At 39.4% G+C, this 17,500-nt stretch overlaps 1 protein-coding gene across 1 annotated transcript in view; it reads right to left on the bottom strand.

The window, feature by feature from the left end:
• Positions 1-17,500, bottom strand: part of LOC127668977 (phosphatidylinositol 3,4,5-trisphosphate 3-phosphatase TPTE2-like) — a 79,183-nt gene that overhangs the window by 34,579 nt on the left and 27,104 nt on the right. Inside the window, exons 12-15 of the mRNA XM_052162869.1 lie at positions 6,995-7,055; positions 5,998-6,079; positions 5,791-5,879; positions 1,962-2,023 (exon numbers count right to left, since the gene is read on the bottom strand). Of these exons, the coding sequence (XP_052018829.1) occupies positions 1,962-2,023; positions 5,791-5,879; positions 5,998-6,079; positions 6,995-7,055 (294 nt within the window). The remainder of the gene's footprint in view (positions 1-1,961; positions 2,024-5,790; positions 5,880-5,997; positions 6,080-6,994; positions 7,056-17,500) is intronic.

The following is a 17,500-nucleotide window of genomic DNA, read 5'->3' as shown; positions in this document are numbered from 1 at the left end:
AAAGGCTAGGAACCATTTGATCAACTCCTCTACCTTCCATTTCCAAACAGGAAACCGGCCAGACTCCGACCGACCAGGGAGTTGGGTAAGCGGACTGCGGGGCCTCACTGAACCTGGAGCTCAACGATTCAGCTAGATTGGCTGGCCAGCATGCCTTTGGAATTGGCCTGACCTCCTTCCCCAGACCCTCCCTTGTTGGGGTTACAGGGACTCACCATTGTACATTGTGCATGGTGGTTTTTTGTTTTTTTACTTAGGTGCTGGAGAACTGAACTCGGATCCTTAAGCTCCTCCACAAAACCATCTTCTCACTCCCTCCAATTCACTTTCCAAGTCGTATCTCTCATGTACTCAGAGTTCACCAATTTGATTACGCTGGATTGTCAGCAAGCTCTAGCAATCCACCTCTCTCTGATGTCTCACGCGCCCCTCCTGCCACATTCTTACATGGACTCTAGGTTTCCTCTGATGTCTCACGCGCCCCTCCTGCCACATTCTTAAGTGGACTCTAGGTTTCCTCTGATGTCTCACGGGCCGCTCCTGCCACATTCTTACGTGGACTCTAGGGTTCCAGTCTCAGGGTCTTAGGCTTGCACAACAGGCTTTTAATCAACTGAACCATTTCCCTAGCCCCTCATTAAGTTGATTTTATAGCTCATTAATTATTGACCTACAATTTAAAAACATCACTGTCCCAGGAAACCCCATCTTATCACCTGTACTCTTGGCCCCAGGCATTGAATCAACTGGCCCAGCCCTAGAGCAGGCATAGCAACACACACAGTCCCCAGGTGCTACAGAAATCAGGGTAAAGTACCCATTTTCAAACTGTGTGTCAAGTTATAAAAACAGAGAATGTTCTGGAATTCCAGAAGTATACATTTGGAAGCCAGAGTCTCTTCTACGCACTGTAGGAGAGATGGGCAGAGCCCTTAGAAGGGCTCCCTGTAAGTGCTAAACTCCAAGATCCTGGCAGGCAAATGCCTGAGAATTCTGTTTCAAGAAGTGGAAACAGGACAAGCAGGATGGCTCAGTGGGTAAAGGAGCTTGCAGCCAACCTTGATGCCTTGAGTTTGATCCCTAGAACCCACATAGTGGAAACAGAAAATCAACTCCTATAACTTCTACAAGCTGTCTAGACAGACAGACACCACACACACACACACACACACACACACACACACTAAATATATGTGGAGAAAAAAGATTTTAAAGAAATTGGATCCAGCCCATCTTGTCTCTGCAGAGATTTCTAAAGAGGTTACACTTCTCCATGTCTCCCATACATTGACTTTGACATAGCAGAGACAATTAGATGCTGTTGTGAGCTGGAAAGTGGTATCATTGAATGGCTTAACAGTCCTTTTGGGGAACTCATCTAATTAATCTTTGTATTATTTTTGTAAAGAAGGAAGAAGCCATGTTGGTGGTGGTGAGAGAAGGGGCAGCATTTTGACCACTGTGGAGTATTCTTGTCTTTTCTTTTCTGCCTATAGCATGGCGGGCCTTGAATGTGAGATCTTGCTTCAGCGTGGAGTGCTGGCATGGCAACTAACTGAACCCAAAACATTTGCATGACTTGGCTTAACACATCTTGCCTTAATCCTGCAGTTACTATGCTCTGCCTCTATGAAAATGTTGATATCGTATATATCATGGTGGTATTAATTTTAATTTAAAAATTATTGCGTAAAATGTGACAGATCTTAATTACTGGAATATTTTGCATTCCCTTAAATTTTGTGTTTCTCTGACCCCTGCCAAGACCTGGCCTAGAGCAAGAGATAGGCCAGCTACTACTCACACATTAAACAAGGGAGTCCTAAATCCATGGTTTCTGAAAAGCTACCTCTCCAGTTTAACTTCTATGACTCATGACTCAAAGAATCACCATAACATTTTAGAGTTCAGAAGGAGCAGATTCAATCCGCATGAGACAGTACACTGATGCTTTTTCATACCCTTGCATTTAAAACGATTTCACTGGCAATGAGGCAGGCACACACCATGGTTCCAGTTCTTCCTAGAAAGAAAAGAAGGCCATTTAAAGAATCATTGTTCATAGTAGTACTCAATTTAAGAACTCACTTAAAGGCCTGTATAGATGATTTATTTCTTGATTTGCAAAAAGCATCAGGGCATGAATTTAGATTCTAAAAGCCAAGTGAAAAGCTGTTGTAACAGTATTCACCTTGACCCCAGCACTGGGGTGTGGAAATAGGATCCAAGAGAGTGTTAGCCAAAGGAGCTAGTTCTCAGTTTAGTGATAGATTGTGTCTCAAAAAATAAGATGGGGGCTAGCAAGATGGCTTTGTGGGTAAAGGTACTTGTTGTATAAACTGACAACCTAAATTCAATCCCAGAACACACACATGCTCAAACTCACAGAAACACACACTAATACACATACACACATACATACATACACACTCATACCACACACACACACACACACACTCATACTCACTCTCACCCCCCACACAAACACTCTCACACATACATAAGCACATACCCTCATACACAGATACTCCCACACATGCTCACATACAAATACTCACACGTATTTACACACATACACACACACACACACACATATATATACACATATGTTCACACACACTTACACTCATTCATATACATATACACATATACACACATACATATATGCTCACACACAGTCACACTCATATACACATACATACACACTCACACACATGCACACATATACACATACAAACACACACACACACACACACACACACACACGTCTCAGAGCCATCTAGGAAAGGCTAAATGTATTCAAGTAAGTTTTCTGGATATGGCCACTGCTTTGCATGGCTATGATAGGTAAGCTCTGAATTGTAGGGCCTTCAGAGATTTTTAATCCCAGGATTGCTTCTTGCTACTGATATTCCTTTCCTGTCACTATTAAATAACCTATTGATTCCTGAGCATTATCCCGTCCCATTGGGCAGATTTTCTGCAGATAAACAAACATGAATATCATATAGTAATGCCATGTAGACAAATTGATGATTTCATAAATCCTGATAATTTTATAGGATTCCTAAATTTATACATATACAAGTAATTTCCAGCCTCTGAAAAGCTACAGATAGGGCTTTATAAACCTTCATGTGTCATAGGCTAATTGTACTGGGATAAGAAATCAGGCTTGGAACAAATTTATGATCAAGAAAAACATTCCTTCTAAGTTAGCTGTGAGACCACTATCTGGTGACTAAAGGTTATAAACTGGGAATGGGCAATTTCTTATAGCTGCAAGGACAGAAAATAAAATATTAACTAGTTTATCTATACAAAACTTCAATACTAATGAGATACAAGGCAGATGGATGATTTGCCTCTTGACAAAACCTGCTAACTTATGACATAAAAATTATTGTTTTAAACTTTTAATGAACTTATGAAGCTAGTAACAGATAATGAATTTTAGTCAGGTCTTAATGGAAACACATGTAACCATTTCTGCTGAAAATCCTTATCAATTTATGGCCTGAATTGGTGTCTTAAACTTGCTATGAACTTATGGAACATAAAGATGCTTGGAAATGCATGTGATCAATTCTCCTGAGAAAGTATAAGAACTAAGAATGACAATAAGCGAGAGGCCTTTCTTACTTTCAGCAATAAAAAGGTAAAAGCCTCATCTTTCTTTCAGCAATAAAGGGTGGATCTTCTTTTTCCTTTTTCATCCAGAATGAGTGAATTTTTTTTTTCTGCGTTGGAACTTGCTAGTTAGAGATTGCTTGTTGGAGCTTTTGCTTATATACCAAATGTATATATGTATATTTCTGTTTGTCTATATGTACCTACATACATATGTAGGCATATGTGTATGTATGCATGAACACTTGTGGAGTTGATGAGACAGATGTTTGGGTCCAGCCAGAGTGTGTGTGTATAAGTATGTATGTGTGTGCAAGTAACCTGTGTAAAAGATTTTCTTTTTTTCTTTTCTCTTTGGTTTACAAAGAGTTAACTGTGGTTCTGCTTTTTGGCCATGTCTTAGGAATATGAAAGTGCCTGATTGGGCAGGCAAAATATTGCTAGGGTGCTTGGCTCTGGGGTCCATCTTGCCGCTAGGGTGTGGGAACTCAGCTGGACAGGCAAAACATAGAGCTCTAGACTGCATTTGCTCTAGCCTGCTGTTGGGCACTGGGCTTGAGGGAAGCACCTATACACTACTCAGGGGGTGGGGAAACAAGGCCTAGGAATGTGGGATGTGGGAGGCCAAAGCTGGGGTTCCCAGTCAATAAACAGATTGAAACCAAAGACTGTCTCTCTCATGGAGAATCACCATGGGGAGCATGGAGAAAGCCTTCATCTATAGTCCCATACCATCTGTCATCTAAGTCTCCTGCAGAAGGCACCTCAGCACTCCCAGACAACTGCTGCTAAGCTAAGGACAATCACTGATGAGCTAAACCAACTCCAGTCCCATCTCCCAGCTCCCCAGAGGCATCTGAATGTCCAGGAGTTTAGGAGCCCCTGGTCCCAGGTTCCTCATCTAAATGGATGAACCTGGGAACAATCATTCTGAATGAGGCATCCCAGAGCCAGGAGGACAAATTTGCATGCTTTCTCTTGTTTATGTCTCACTAACAATGCTTAAGACAAGGCCCAGGCCCTGCAGTAGATGGCTAACACAAAATGAACTCAAAGATGTTTCTGTTGATTTTCTTTTTCTGTCTTGTAGGGCTTTATTTGGGTATTTTTATCTTACTGTTTTTTGTTTTTGTTTTTGTATACTGTGGTTTCTAACTTTGTAAGGGCTTTGTGTGTATGCATGTGTCTTTCTTGTTCTTATTTATTGTTCTTTTTAAAAAAAACTCTGACATTTAAAAATCTGCCTGTTTGTTTTCTAAAGAGAGAAGGAAAGAAGGCATACAGTGGGATGGGTGGAGAGGTGGGAGGATCTGGGGGAGGTGCAGGATGGGAACCAGTATTTGAATATGTTATATAAAACTTCAATAAGAAGAGTGGCTCTTATGTAAAAAGAACCTAGTGCCAGATATAGCGGTCACACCTGCAGTCCCAGTTTTGGAAGGAAACAGAAGGATCATAAGTTGGAGGCCTGCCTGGGATACTAACTACTTCAAGGACCAGCTGTGCTACTTACTGAGACTTTGTCTCAAAGAAAAGAAAAAAACAAAAAACAAAAACCCTCTCTCCAAACAAATAACAGCAATAACAACAGAAACAGCAGAAAAAGAGGCATTAAAAGGTATTTCCAAAAGAAAATATACCCAAGGCCAACTGATATATAAACATGCTCAATGTCACCAGTCATTTAGGAGAAGCATATTAACCACAATAAGATAAGTAAGATAAGGTGATGTGTATGTAAATTAGCTGGATCCAGCTATTCCACAATATAACTACAAAAATATAATGCATATCATAAATGTATATAATCTCTGTCAATTAATAAAAAGGCATTGAAATAAAAATCATTATTTTATTTCAAAGATAAATACCATTGTTATTTTAACAGACTTATATCAGCAAGTCAAAAGCAAAACAATCCAATTTAGTAGGCATGGGAAGACAATCGCAGTGTTCCCTCACTCCTTTCCCTTCTTGCCTTTCTCACTCTCCTGTCTTTTCCTCCCGTCTGCTGTCCTCTTTTCATTCCTTTGCTGTTGAAACTAGTATTTTAAAGTGTTAATGATTAATATCAACCAACTGCCATTGTTTGCACAGTTCAGTGTTTCTTTTAAATTTCTTAACAAAATGGAAAATAAAAGAAAAAAAAAGTGGCGTTACCTTTCCCCCCCTTACAGTGAACCGCGATGACATTTTCAGGATCCTGAGCCATCCAGTCACTTACTTCCTTGGAGAACAACAACATTTCCCTGATTTCAAATACAAGATTTTTCATTCAATGGAATTGTTTCCAAAATAATACTTTTCTAAAACACCAAGCTAAAAAAATTAGCCCTTTTTTGACAGTCAGTGGGACATAAGACTCACTCAAGAGTGGGGACGTTATGATCGTCAATCATGATTCTGCGGACCCTGTAGTGGAAGCGCTTAGGGTCATAAGATCTCTCACCTAAAATAAATAATACTTATGCTAGTTATCTATGCCTACTGACAGTGCAAATGATAAAGTTATAAATAGATTTAAATTTTCGATTAGAAAATTCTTTATCTTCTAGAGTAGTTTTCAGTTTGCTCTAAAAACATTATTTCAGAGCTAAAAAAAAAAGTTTGGTGATTTTCACCTTGGAAAAACTAAACTCATTTTTAAAGTTGTTTCACCTTTAGCTTTCTAGTGTCTTCTCAGTATAACACCATAGGTATTAGAAACCAGGGGTGGGTGGGAGGACAGGGGGAGAGAAAGGGGCTTATGGGACTTTCGGGGAGTGGGGGGGGGCTAGAAAAGGGGAAATCATTTGAAATGTAAATAAAAAATATATCGAATAAAATAAAATAAAAAAAAAGAAACCACAGAACACAGTCAAATGTAGGTGGCAGAAAATTGCTAGCTCCTAAAAAAAATGTTCATTAAATACACAGGCATTGAACAGGACACCAGAGACAGGGTGGTAAACTGAGGTACAACCTATTTCCTACAGAGTTGAGTTTTTGTTTTGTTTGATACCCTCCCCTATCATACCTATTCCAGGTGGGTTAGAAGATGGAGTTGCTAATTTTTACACCTTCAGTATAGTATAGAAGGAAATAAAGAATAAATTCATTATTCTAGAACTACTAAAACAGGCATGTCCCTAACATGGCTGACCTCTGCTCTGCCCATTTGGTCCTTCCAGGCACCTCAGCCTCTCTTCTAGAGTACTTTGTGAAGATGAGCTAACTTCCCTATAACATAAGGCCAACACAAGATGGTGAGTTTTACTCTGATTTCCCACTACTAAATACTTATGAATAAATGAAATGCCAGAGATGAGTCTTCATACAATCTGTTCTCTCTCTATAGTTCCCCAGTAGTGAGTCATGTACATACTGCATAGATTGTAGACTTGATAGTGGTTTGGATGCTTGGTATCGAGGAACCGCACAACCTCCTAAAAAAAGATAGACACAAATGTTACAACTCCAGTGTCCTCTAGATGTAAGCTTGGAGAGAGAAGTAGCTACATGTGGTTACTGCTGTTTCACCTACCTCTCATTGACATCTTCTAGGGGAAATTCTCCTAGTGTGAGGATATGTAGACTTTACATCATATGTGTCTTGCCAAGAAAGAAGGCTGAGACACTCTTATCAGCCTCTGCTGCCCCCTACTTGAATTGAATGCCCCCTATAAGCTCATGATTAAACACGTGGTTCCCCAGCTGGTGGTGCTGTTGAGAAAGTTGTGGAACCTTTGGGAGGTTAAGTCTTGCTGGTAGAAGTGGGCTACTGGGAGCCTGTAAGGAAGGAGGCTTTATATCCTGTGGTTACTTCTTGTTTACTCTCTGCTTCTGAGAGTGGATACAATGTGATCAGAGAAGAAATTCCCCATGACCCATAATTATCAAAATATTAGCTTGGCAGTGGTGCTGCACTCCTTTAATCCCAGCACTCAGGATGCAGAGACAGGTAGGTAGATCTCTGTGAGTTTGAAGCTAGCCTGACTGACAGAGTAAGAGCTCCAGGATGGACAAGGCCACACAGAGAAATCGTGTCTTAAAAAACCAGGGAACTAACTAACTACCTAACCAACCAACCAACCTAACTAACCAATTAACTAACAAAACCATTAAATGTACAGAACAAGAAAAGAATATTAAAAGCTGCAAGGAATAATAATAAAAAAAAACAAAGGAACATATAGGGGCAGTCCTATTAGAACAACACCTGACTTTTCAATGAACACTTGAAATGCCAGAAGGAACTGGTTAGATGTTCTACAAACTTTGAGAGACCATAGAAACCAGCTCAGACTATTATACCCAGCAAAACTTTCAGTCACAATAGATGGAGAAAGATATTCCATGATGAAGCCAAATTTAAGTAGTATATATCTACAAATCCAGCTCTACAGAAGATGATAGAAGGAAAACTTCAACCTGAAGAGGTTAACTCTTTCACAAGCTTCCACAACAGGTCTGGAATTATCTTGCCTGTGTTTATACACAGTGGTTCTACAGGAAACTTTTATTTAAAAGAATTGTAATGAGGCATAAAGCAAGATTCTGCTCTCATCTGCATCACACACCACATAGTTGGATTTCATGATGCTTATGAAATGCTCCTATGCCTATCAAGTAAGTTAAACTATATAACTGTTTTGAGTGTTTTAGATTATTATACCATATAATATTCTAAATTTTGGGATTTTTGTTGCTGTTTTGTTGGCCATTATACTATAGAACACAAATGAAATTCTCTTACTTTACAAGAAGATAGTAGGACTTAAAGGTTAGGGATGGTTTTGAGGAGCCATGAAGTTCTACCTTTCTCATACAGGCACTGCTCTTACAGGCATTAGTGCTGCCTCGATAACATCTTATTGTGCTGAAATATTTATTGCTAAATCACTGTGTTGCATTGATTTTCAAATAAGGAAGCACTGGTGTTGAATACAAATATGACTTCTGCTCTTATAAATATGTATTTAATGTAATATGTATTTAATGTAATATATATTTAAATTTGGGCTTTTGACTATTTTCCCACCTGTTTCTATTTGCTATTTCTATATCAAAGCAGATTGCTGTCTTGACTTTTTTTTTCAATCACAGGACCCATGAATTTCTTTCCTGCTAAAAATGCTTGCCTTTCTGTTAATATATTGATGTCTGAAAAGGGGTGTATTACTTAAAAAATATTTTTAAGAGACAAGTTACAAAATGATGAACTTAAATGTTGCATGACTGATGTTCAATAGGAACAGATTTTGCTCCATGTATCCAGGTCCTCTCCAGGGTACAAAGGAATATACTTTAGGATAGCAGAATATTTTATGCAGACATGGAAATATTAAAATTGGTTGTTATACATACAATTTAGAAATAGGTTACAGGAATTGTTTATTAAAAGGGAAAAGAAGGCCAGGCAGTGGTGGCACATGCCTTTACTCCCAGCACTTGGGAGGCAGAGGCAGGTGGATTTCTGAGTTCAAGGCCAGCCTGGTCTACAGAGTGAATTCCAGGACATCCAGGGTTACACAGAGAAACCCTGTCTCGGAAAAAAACAATAAAAAAAAATAAAATAAAAGGGAAAAGAATCTTGCCGTTTTGGTATTTATTTCATTTTTTTAAATATAAAGAACTTAAATTATGAAAAATTAAATATGTATTTAAATTGTTATATTGTTTATTCCCTATGTGGAATACTTTGAATTCTGGTATTGTTTTAGAATTGGTTGATTCAAGTATGTTGTATTTATATGTTGTATTTATATGAAAACTCATTAGTTTCTTTCCCCACCACATAAAATTGTTTTGTTTTTTTTTTAAATCGTAGTAATCATTGTGGCCTAATGTTTTGGGCTTTACAGATTTTTCTTTGTAAATATAAGATCCTTTTAACAAAATAGTGTTTGTCATCAGTTTGCAAATAAATTTGTATAATTATTGTATAAGCACAAACAAAGATATGTCATGCTTTGAATATAGCTACTTAGCAAATAAGTTAAAGTTGTTTACTTCTTTATAGTCATGATTATCACAAGGATGTGATACTGCTCCTACTACAAAATTACTTCTACTTGGTACCAATTTTCTGTATTGATTACTTTCCCCATTCTTTGTGATGAAATACGTGACAAGGAGCAACATTAGGAAGAAAGGGGTTTGATTATTTTTGTTGTTGTGGTGGTGGTTGTTGTTTTGGCTTATACTTCATGTATATAAACACGGCAGCACTGTGATTCTTCCACAGCCTAGAAGAAGAGAGTGGGCAGGAAGTGTGTAGGTAGGTTATCAAGGCCCCAGATCCTCCTGCAGAAGTCTACTTCCTTCAATGAGGCAGCAAGTAAAAAAAAAAAAAACCTCAACTGTCTTCCATATCATCACTGCCAGCTGGAGATCAAATCCACAAATCCATGATCCTTTGCAGGATCTGCCATAGTAAATTCACAATGTATACATATACACAACAATAGTCAATAGCTAGTTCTAGGTGAGAAATGCTATACATGCATGCTTAAGTTCCAGATACATTCTAAATCCCTTTATATTTTACTCAATGTTTTGGTGTAAATCTATCTTTGACTCAACCTGTTTTATCTTTGTTTTCTGATCTAACTAGTTAGAAGGCCTGAAGACTACAAATACCCCCCCAATCAAATGGACATAATGTATTTAAAGTAGCAGTTTTCAATCTGTGGGACATGTTCCTTTTGGGGGTCAAATGCTCTTTTTACAGGGGTCACCTAAGATCATAGGATAACAGATACTTACATTATTATTCATAACAATAGCAAAATTACAATTATGACATAGCAATGAAAATAATTTTTTTATGCTTGGGGGATCACCACAACATGAGGAACTGTATCAAAGGGTCCTAGGATTAGGAAACCTTTAATAGTTAGGGAAATACAAATCAAAATGACCCTGAAATTCCACCTTACACCAATCAATGGCTAACATCCAAAACTCAAGTCACAGCTCATGCTGGTGAGGATGTGGAGAAAGAGGAACACTCCTCCATTGCTGGTGGGATTGCAAAATGGTACAATCACTCTGAAAATCAATCTGTCAGTTCCTCAGAAAATTGGAAATGGATCTACCTGAAGACCCAGGTATACCACTAGTCCTAGGCCCACAGCACATGTATAGCAGAGGAATGCCTGGTCTGGCCTCAGTGGAAGAAGATGCTCTTAAGAGCATCCTTGAGAGACTTGAGACCCCAGGGTGGGGGGAGGCCTGCTCGGGGGAGAGCATCCTCTTGGAGACAGGGGGGAGGAGGAATAAGATGAGGAACTGAGGGAGGGGGGATGGGGAAGGGGATGGGGCAATGGCTAGATTGTAAAGAAATAAAATAATAATTTAAAAAATGTAAAATGTAAAATGAAGAAATAAAGTTCAGAACCACTGCTCTGATATACAATCTACTGCAGTTTCTGTTTCTATCCACAAGAAAGAGTAACCAGCCACATCAAGGCCAAACATTACAAGGTAGCTAAGAAGGTGTTAGGACAGTAGGTGAAGTGCATGTAGATTTTCGCAGTAGCTGAGCCTTTTGTGTGGCTTTCTACAACCCTTGAAAGTTTTCCTTCCGATGGGAAGACAGAAGAAATAACAGTCCTTTTTGAAATCCTTATTGCAACAACTCCATCTTTATGTTTCCACAGCTAGGCCAGACCCTTCCCTCCACCTAGAGGGCACATCCCTCTCTCACAAGTGCAACAAATGTTACAGCTCTCTTCTTGAGGTGGCAGCAGTGACTGAAACTGTAGATGCTTTCACTGTAGCATCTGTTTGTTCGCTGACCTCTGGATCCCACATTTTAGCTACTTAAAGGCAACAACACTGACCATTTCTTTGTAAGTAAACTTCAGGGTTATGAAAATTTACTTTCTGGTTGGAGAGATAGTTGTCTGTAAAATGCTTGCTTTCAAAGCATGAAAACCTAAGTGTGATTCCCCCCAACTGACATTAAAAGGCTGGATGTGGTTAAATGCTTCCCTCTCCAGCACTGGGAAACGGACGCAGGCACACCCCTGAGGCTCACGGGCGGGCCAGCCTAGCCTCCTTGCTGAGCTCCAGACTAGTGACAGACTGTCTCAACAAAGCGGGTGGCATCCGATCATCAACACTCACAACTGTCCTTTGGCTTCCACACATAAGCACACACACGCATTACATCCAGAAAGCTGAAGTTAACAACCTGGTGATCTTTTTTCTATCTGTGGCGGTAGACACCACCTACCTTTTGCTGTAGAGTCAGACATCATCCAAATTCCCCAGCATGCTTATCCCAGACTCTGTCCTCCCCAGACCATTACCCACCCTTAGGGCTGATGTCACATGTACTTTATGGCCTGGTGACTTCTACTATCAGTCAGAGACCACACTAGATTCCAGGACTTGTAGCTACAAAACACACCCTTGTGATCACATGTACTTTGTAATCGAGTTTCTCTGTAGTCACACCTTAAGCTTTATTGTGCACCTGGGATTAGACTGACTGTTGCCTGGAAACCTTTTCCCAAATTGTACTGTGTTTTTCATATGTAACAAAGAGCTGCCTGGCATCAGACTCTGATTGAAGTCAAAGTCAATCTGCACCGAGTTTTTATTCTTATCTCTTCAAGGCTGGCTTCCTGCCTGGATATCTGCAGGGACTACCTCCCCCGCCCCCTGCCCCAAAAAGCACCACCATATCCTTAACATCATTTCTTTTTTTAAAGATTAAGGAAACTATGGGATGTTTTAGTATCCTATGAGGAGCTAAGTGTCCACAGATGTCAATCTTTCATTTGTTTGTCAACCTCGACTTAAAAGCGACATCCTGTCCAAGATGAGCAGGCTGTTTTTCCTGAGAATGTGTCCGTTCTAGCTCTCTGTGACTTAACCCAAAGCTCTCCAGGGCAGAACTGATAGCTTATATCATTTCTTTTTTTAAAGATTAAGGAAACTATGGGATGTTTTAGTATCCTATGAGGAGCTAAGTGTCCACAGATGTCAATCTTTCATTTGTTTGTCAACCTCGACTTAAAAGCGACATCCTGTCCAAGATGAGCAGGCTGTTTTTCCTGAGAATGTGTCCGTTCTAGCTCTCTGTGACTTAACCCAAAGCTCTCCAGGGCAGAACTGATAGCTTATATGTGAGCCTGCATTCTGAAAGAAGACTACATATTCATTCAACCAGTAGATACGCTTTTTTGGTAGTTTATACCTTATGCATTTTATGAAAAGAGATTGTCTTTGGATACTTTGATTAAAAAACTGCATGGTACTGGCACAGTGACAGACAAGTGGACCAACGGAATAGAACTGAAGATCCAGAAATGAATCCACACACCTATGGTCACTTGATCTTCGACAAAGAAGCCAAAAACATCCAGTGGAAAAAAGATAGCTTTTTCAACAAATGGTGCTGGATCAATTGGAGGTCAGCATGCAGAAGAATGCGAATTGATCTATTCTTATCTCCATGTACTAAACTTCACTTCAAGTGGATCAAGGACCTCCATGTAAAACCAGACACACTGAAACTAATAGAAAAGAAACTGGGGAAGACCCTTGAGGACATGGGCACAGGGGAAAAGTTCCTGAACAGATCACCAATAGCTTATGCTCTAAGATCAAGAATTGACAAATGGGACCTCATAAAATTACAAAGTTTCTGTAAGGCAAAGGAAACTGTTAAAAGGACAAAACAGAAACCATCAAATTGGGAAAGGATATTCACCAACCCTACATCTGATAGAGGGCTAATATCCAATACATACAAAGAACTCAATAAGTTAGACCCCAGGGAACCAAATAACCCTATTAAAAAATGGAGTACAGATCTAAACAAAGAATTTTCACCTGAAGAAATTCGGATGGCCAATAGGCACCTTAAGAAGTGCTCAACATCATTAGTCATTAGGGAAATGCAGATCAAAACAACCCTGAGATTTCACCTTACACCAGTCAGAATGGCTAAGGTCAAAAACTCAGGAGACAGCAGGTGTTGGCGAGGATGTGGAGAAAGAGGAACAATCCTCTACTGCTGGTGGGGCTGTAAGATGGTACAACCACTTTGGAAATCAGTCTGGAGGTTCCTCAGAAAACTGGACATGACACTTCCGGAGGACCCTGCTATACCTCTCCTGGGCATATACCCAATGGATTCCGCGGCATGCAATAAAGACACATGCTCCATTATGTTCATAGCAGCCTTATTTATAATAGCCAGAACCTGGAAAGAACCCAGATGCCCCTCAAAGGAAGAATGGATACAGAAAATCTGGTATATTTACACAATGGAATACTACTCAGCAATTAGAAACAATGAATTCACAAATTTTTTAGGCAAATGGTTTGATCTGGAAAATATCATCCTAAGTGAGGTAACCCAATCACAAAAGAATACACATAGAATGCAATCTCTGATAAGTGGATATTAATTAGCCCAGAAGCCCTGAATACTCAAGGCACAAATCGCATAACAAATGACTCCCATGAAGAAGTATGGAGAGGGTCCTGATCCTGGAATGGATAGATCTAGCATTGGAGGGGAATATAAGGACAGAGAAAAAGGAGGGAGGTGATTGGAGAATGGATGGAGAGAAGAAGGTTTATGGGACATATGGGGAGGGGGGATCTGGGAAAGGGGAAATCATTTGGAATGTAAACAAAGAATATAGAAAATAAAAATATTAAAAAAAAACAATGGAATCAATAACTGACAATCAATATCCAAGGAGGTAACAGTTTAATAACTGCTAGAAACCTACAGCTAGAGTCATTTAAGTAATGCTTTTCTTTTGATTTTCAGCTAAATGACAGATTTTTTTGGTAACAATCAATCTAGTATTTTTTTTTTTTTTTTTTTTTTTTTGCTTTCTCACCTTCTTGGTTAGGTTTATTCCTAGATTTTTGATTTAGGTTATTGTTTTTTTATTCGATATATTTTTTATTTACATTTCAAGTGATTTCCCCTTTTCTGATCCCCCACTCCCCGAAAGTCCCATAAGCCTCCTTCCCTTCCCCTGTTCTCCCACCCACCCCTTCCCACTTCCCTGTTCTGGTTTTGCCCTATACTGCTTCACTGAGTCTTTCCAGAACAAGGGGCCACTCCTCCATTCTTCTTGTACCTCATTTGATGTGTGGATTAGGTTTTGGGTATTCCAGTTTTCTAGGTTAATATCCACTTATTAGTGAGTGCATACCATGAAAATCAATCTGGTATTAAAATGACTAAATTGAGACTAGTTTTATAAAAAGAAAGTGACTTGATTTAAGCAAACTATAACTCAGAGTTACCAGTTTAGTCTAGTGTAAAACAATATTATCTGTCAAAGGATGTGCTATCCATAATGCTTAGGAGTGGCAATTTTGGGAAGTGGATTAAACATGAATAAACATGCTTTATGGCATTTTTGTATTTGTTGTATTTAGAAGGATACAAAGTATATGGACAAGTCTAAACTCAATATCTCAAATTTACATATTTAACCTCATATGATACAGTGACATGAACCCCCCCTCCATGATGACTTTCATGATATATTCTGGTACCTTTGGAAGCCACACATGCTTTCTTTTTTTTAAAGATTTATTTATTATTATATGTAAGTACATTGTAGCTGTCTTCAGACACACCAGAAGAGGGTGTCAGATTTCATTACAGATGGTTGTGAGCCACCATGTGGTTGCTGGGATTTGAACTCAGGACCTTTGGAAGAGCAGTCAGTGCTCTTATCCACTGAGCCATCTCACCAGCCCCACCACATATACTTTCAAAGGTGAAAATCAAAAAGTCCTACCCAGCTATGAAACATATGCCATAACTGTGACCAACATGGCAACCTTAACAGTACTGTAGTGGCACCTATACCTTGATGATAATCAACAGATCTCTAACCAGACCTAAGACCCTCTCAACAAGATGGAAACCAAGCTTGGTACTAGAAACCTAGCCAAAGAGTCATTGCTCCTGAAGTCATGGGTCTTGGAGGAGAACTTACAATTGCTACTTTACTAAGCCAACCAAATTCCCAGCTATACTCTAAATATTTGTCCTTATACCCACAGGTTAAGTGCAGTCCTGACCTTTCTTCAAGGAAACTTCTCTTTGCAACATGTGGAGACTACTACAAAATAAACTACAATGAATCAAAATGCAGAATTGTGGTGCACAGTGCTGACTGATACACCTACAATATAACTCCTACACGCAAACCTCAGGGATCATTGCAGGAAGCGGTGTGGAAAGATTGTGAGAGCCAGAGGATCAGGGAGTTTGCTGTGAGATTGTTGCCTAGTAACGTCAGAAGCCACACCCATGAAGTCTCACCCACATGACTGCCTAAATTAGCTAAACAGAGACAATAGACATGCTATGCCGACTCAGAGTTTCTCAAGGAATGATACCAGCTCACAGACAGGAGCGTATCTACAATTAAAATAAATATCTCATTCAGGAGCGTTTTACCAAGTGTCTTCTCAGAAAACCCTTTTAAAAAAATTATTAGATATATTCTTTATTTACCTTTCAAATGATTTCCCCTTTCCTGGTTCCCCCCCCCCCCCCCCCCGCCCCAGAAAGTCCCATAAGCCATCTCCTCTCCCCCTGTTCCCCAATCAACTCCTTCCTGCTTCCCTGTCCTGGTATTCCCCTACACTGCTGCATCAAGCCTTTCCAGGACCAAGGGCTCTCCTCTCTTTGATGTCCAACATGGCCATCCTCTGCTGTCTATGCATCTGGAGCCATGGATAACACCATGTGTACTATCTGGCTGATGTCTTTGTCCCTGGGAGCTCTGGGAGTACTGGGTGGCTCATATTATTGTCCCTCCTATGGTGCTGCAAACCCCTTCAGCTCCTTGGGATTCTTTCTCTAGCTCCCTCATTGGGGACCCTGTGCTCAGTTCCATGGCTGGCTGAGAGTGTCCCCCTCTGTATTTGTCATGCACTAGCAGAGGCTCCCAGGTGACAGCTGTATCTGGCTCCGGTCAGCAAGCACTTGTGGGCATCTACAATAGTATCTGGGTTTTATGACTATATATTGGGATGGATCACTAGGTGGGGTAGTCTCTGGATGGTCTTTCCCTCAGTCTCTGCTCCACACTTGGTCTTCATATCTTTAAAGAAAGATTTTCCTATTGACAAGAATTGTATTTAATTTGTTTTGTGAATCTATTGTTTTGTTATTTTCGGAGATTTCTTTTTACATCTTTTGATAAGTAGTTAATAGTAAGATCTCAACAACAAAAAATAACTTTAAGAGTCTGTGAAAAAGTTAGTATGGGTGTTCATTTTATATGTCTTTTTTCAGCTATACCTTCTGACATTTATAATTTTGAAATTCCTATAATATGGATTTTTGTAGGCTACAGTGTGTTAACTGACTCTGTGAGGTAGTATGTAACTGAATGATTTCTTTGTGTAAGTAGTCATATTTTCTATATCACGATAAATTGTGATGTTATTTTTTAAGAACTACAATTATATATAACACTATTGGGTGAATCTGAACGATTCATTGAGGATAAAAAACCAGTCACAAAAGATGTACAATATGATTATACTTATGTGAAATTGATGAAAGACCGCTAAGAGAACTAAAAAATAATGATTACATCTAATGTGTTAGTATATTGACAAAAGAACATAAGAATGCTTGATACCTTGATAAGGTATACACAGTTTCATTAAGATACACATTTAAGATCAATTCAAGAAACTTTGTAATTTTATGAGGTACCATTTGTCAATTCTTGATCTTAGAGCATACGCTATTGGTGTTCTGTTCAGAAACTTTCTCCCTGTACCGATGTCCTCAAGGGTCTTCCCCAGTTTCTTTTCTATTAGCTTCAGAGTGTCTGGCTTTATGTGGAGGTCCTTGATCCATTTGGATTTGAGC

Source organism: Apodemus sylvaticus, chromosome 18, assembly GCF_947179515.1.
Source record: "Apodemus sylvaticus chromosome 18, mApoSyl1.1, whole genome shotgun sequence".
Taxonomy (NCBI): Eukaryota; Metazoa; Chordata; class Mammalia; order Rodentia; family Muridae; genus Apodemus; species Apodemus sylvaticus.
Note: the sequence above shows the minus strand (reverse complement) of the source record. Positions and strands in the feature narration are given on the sequence as shown.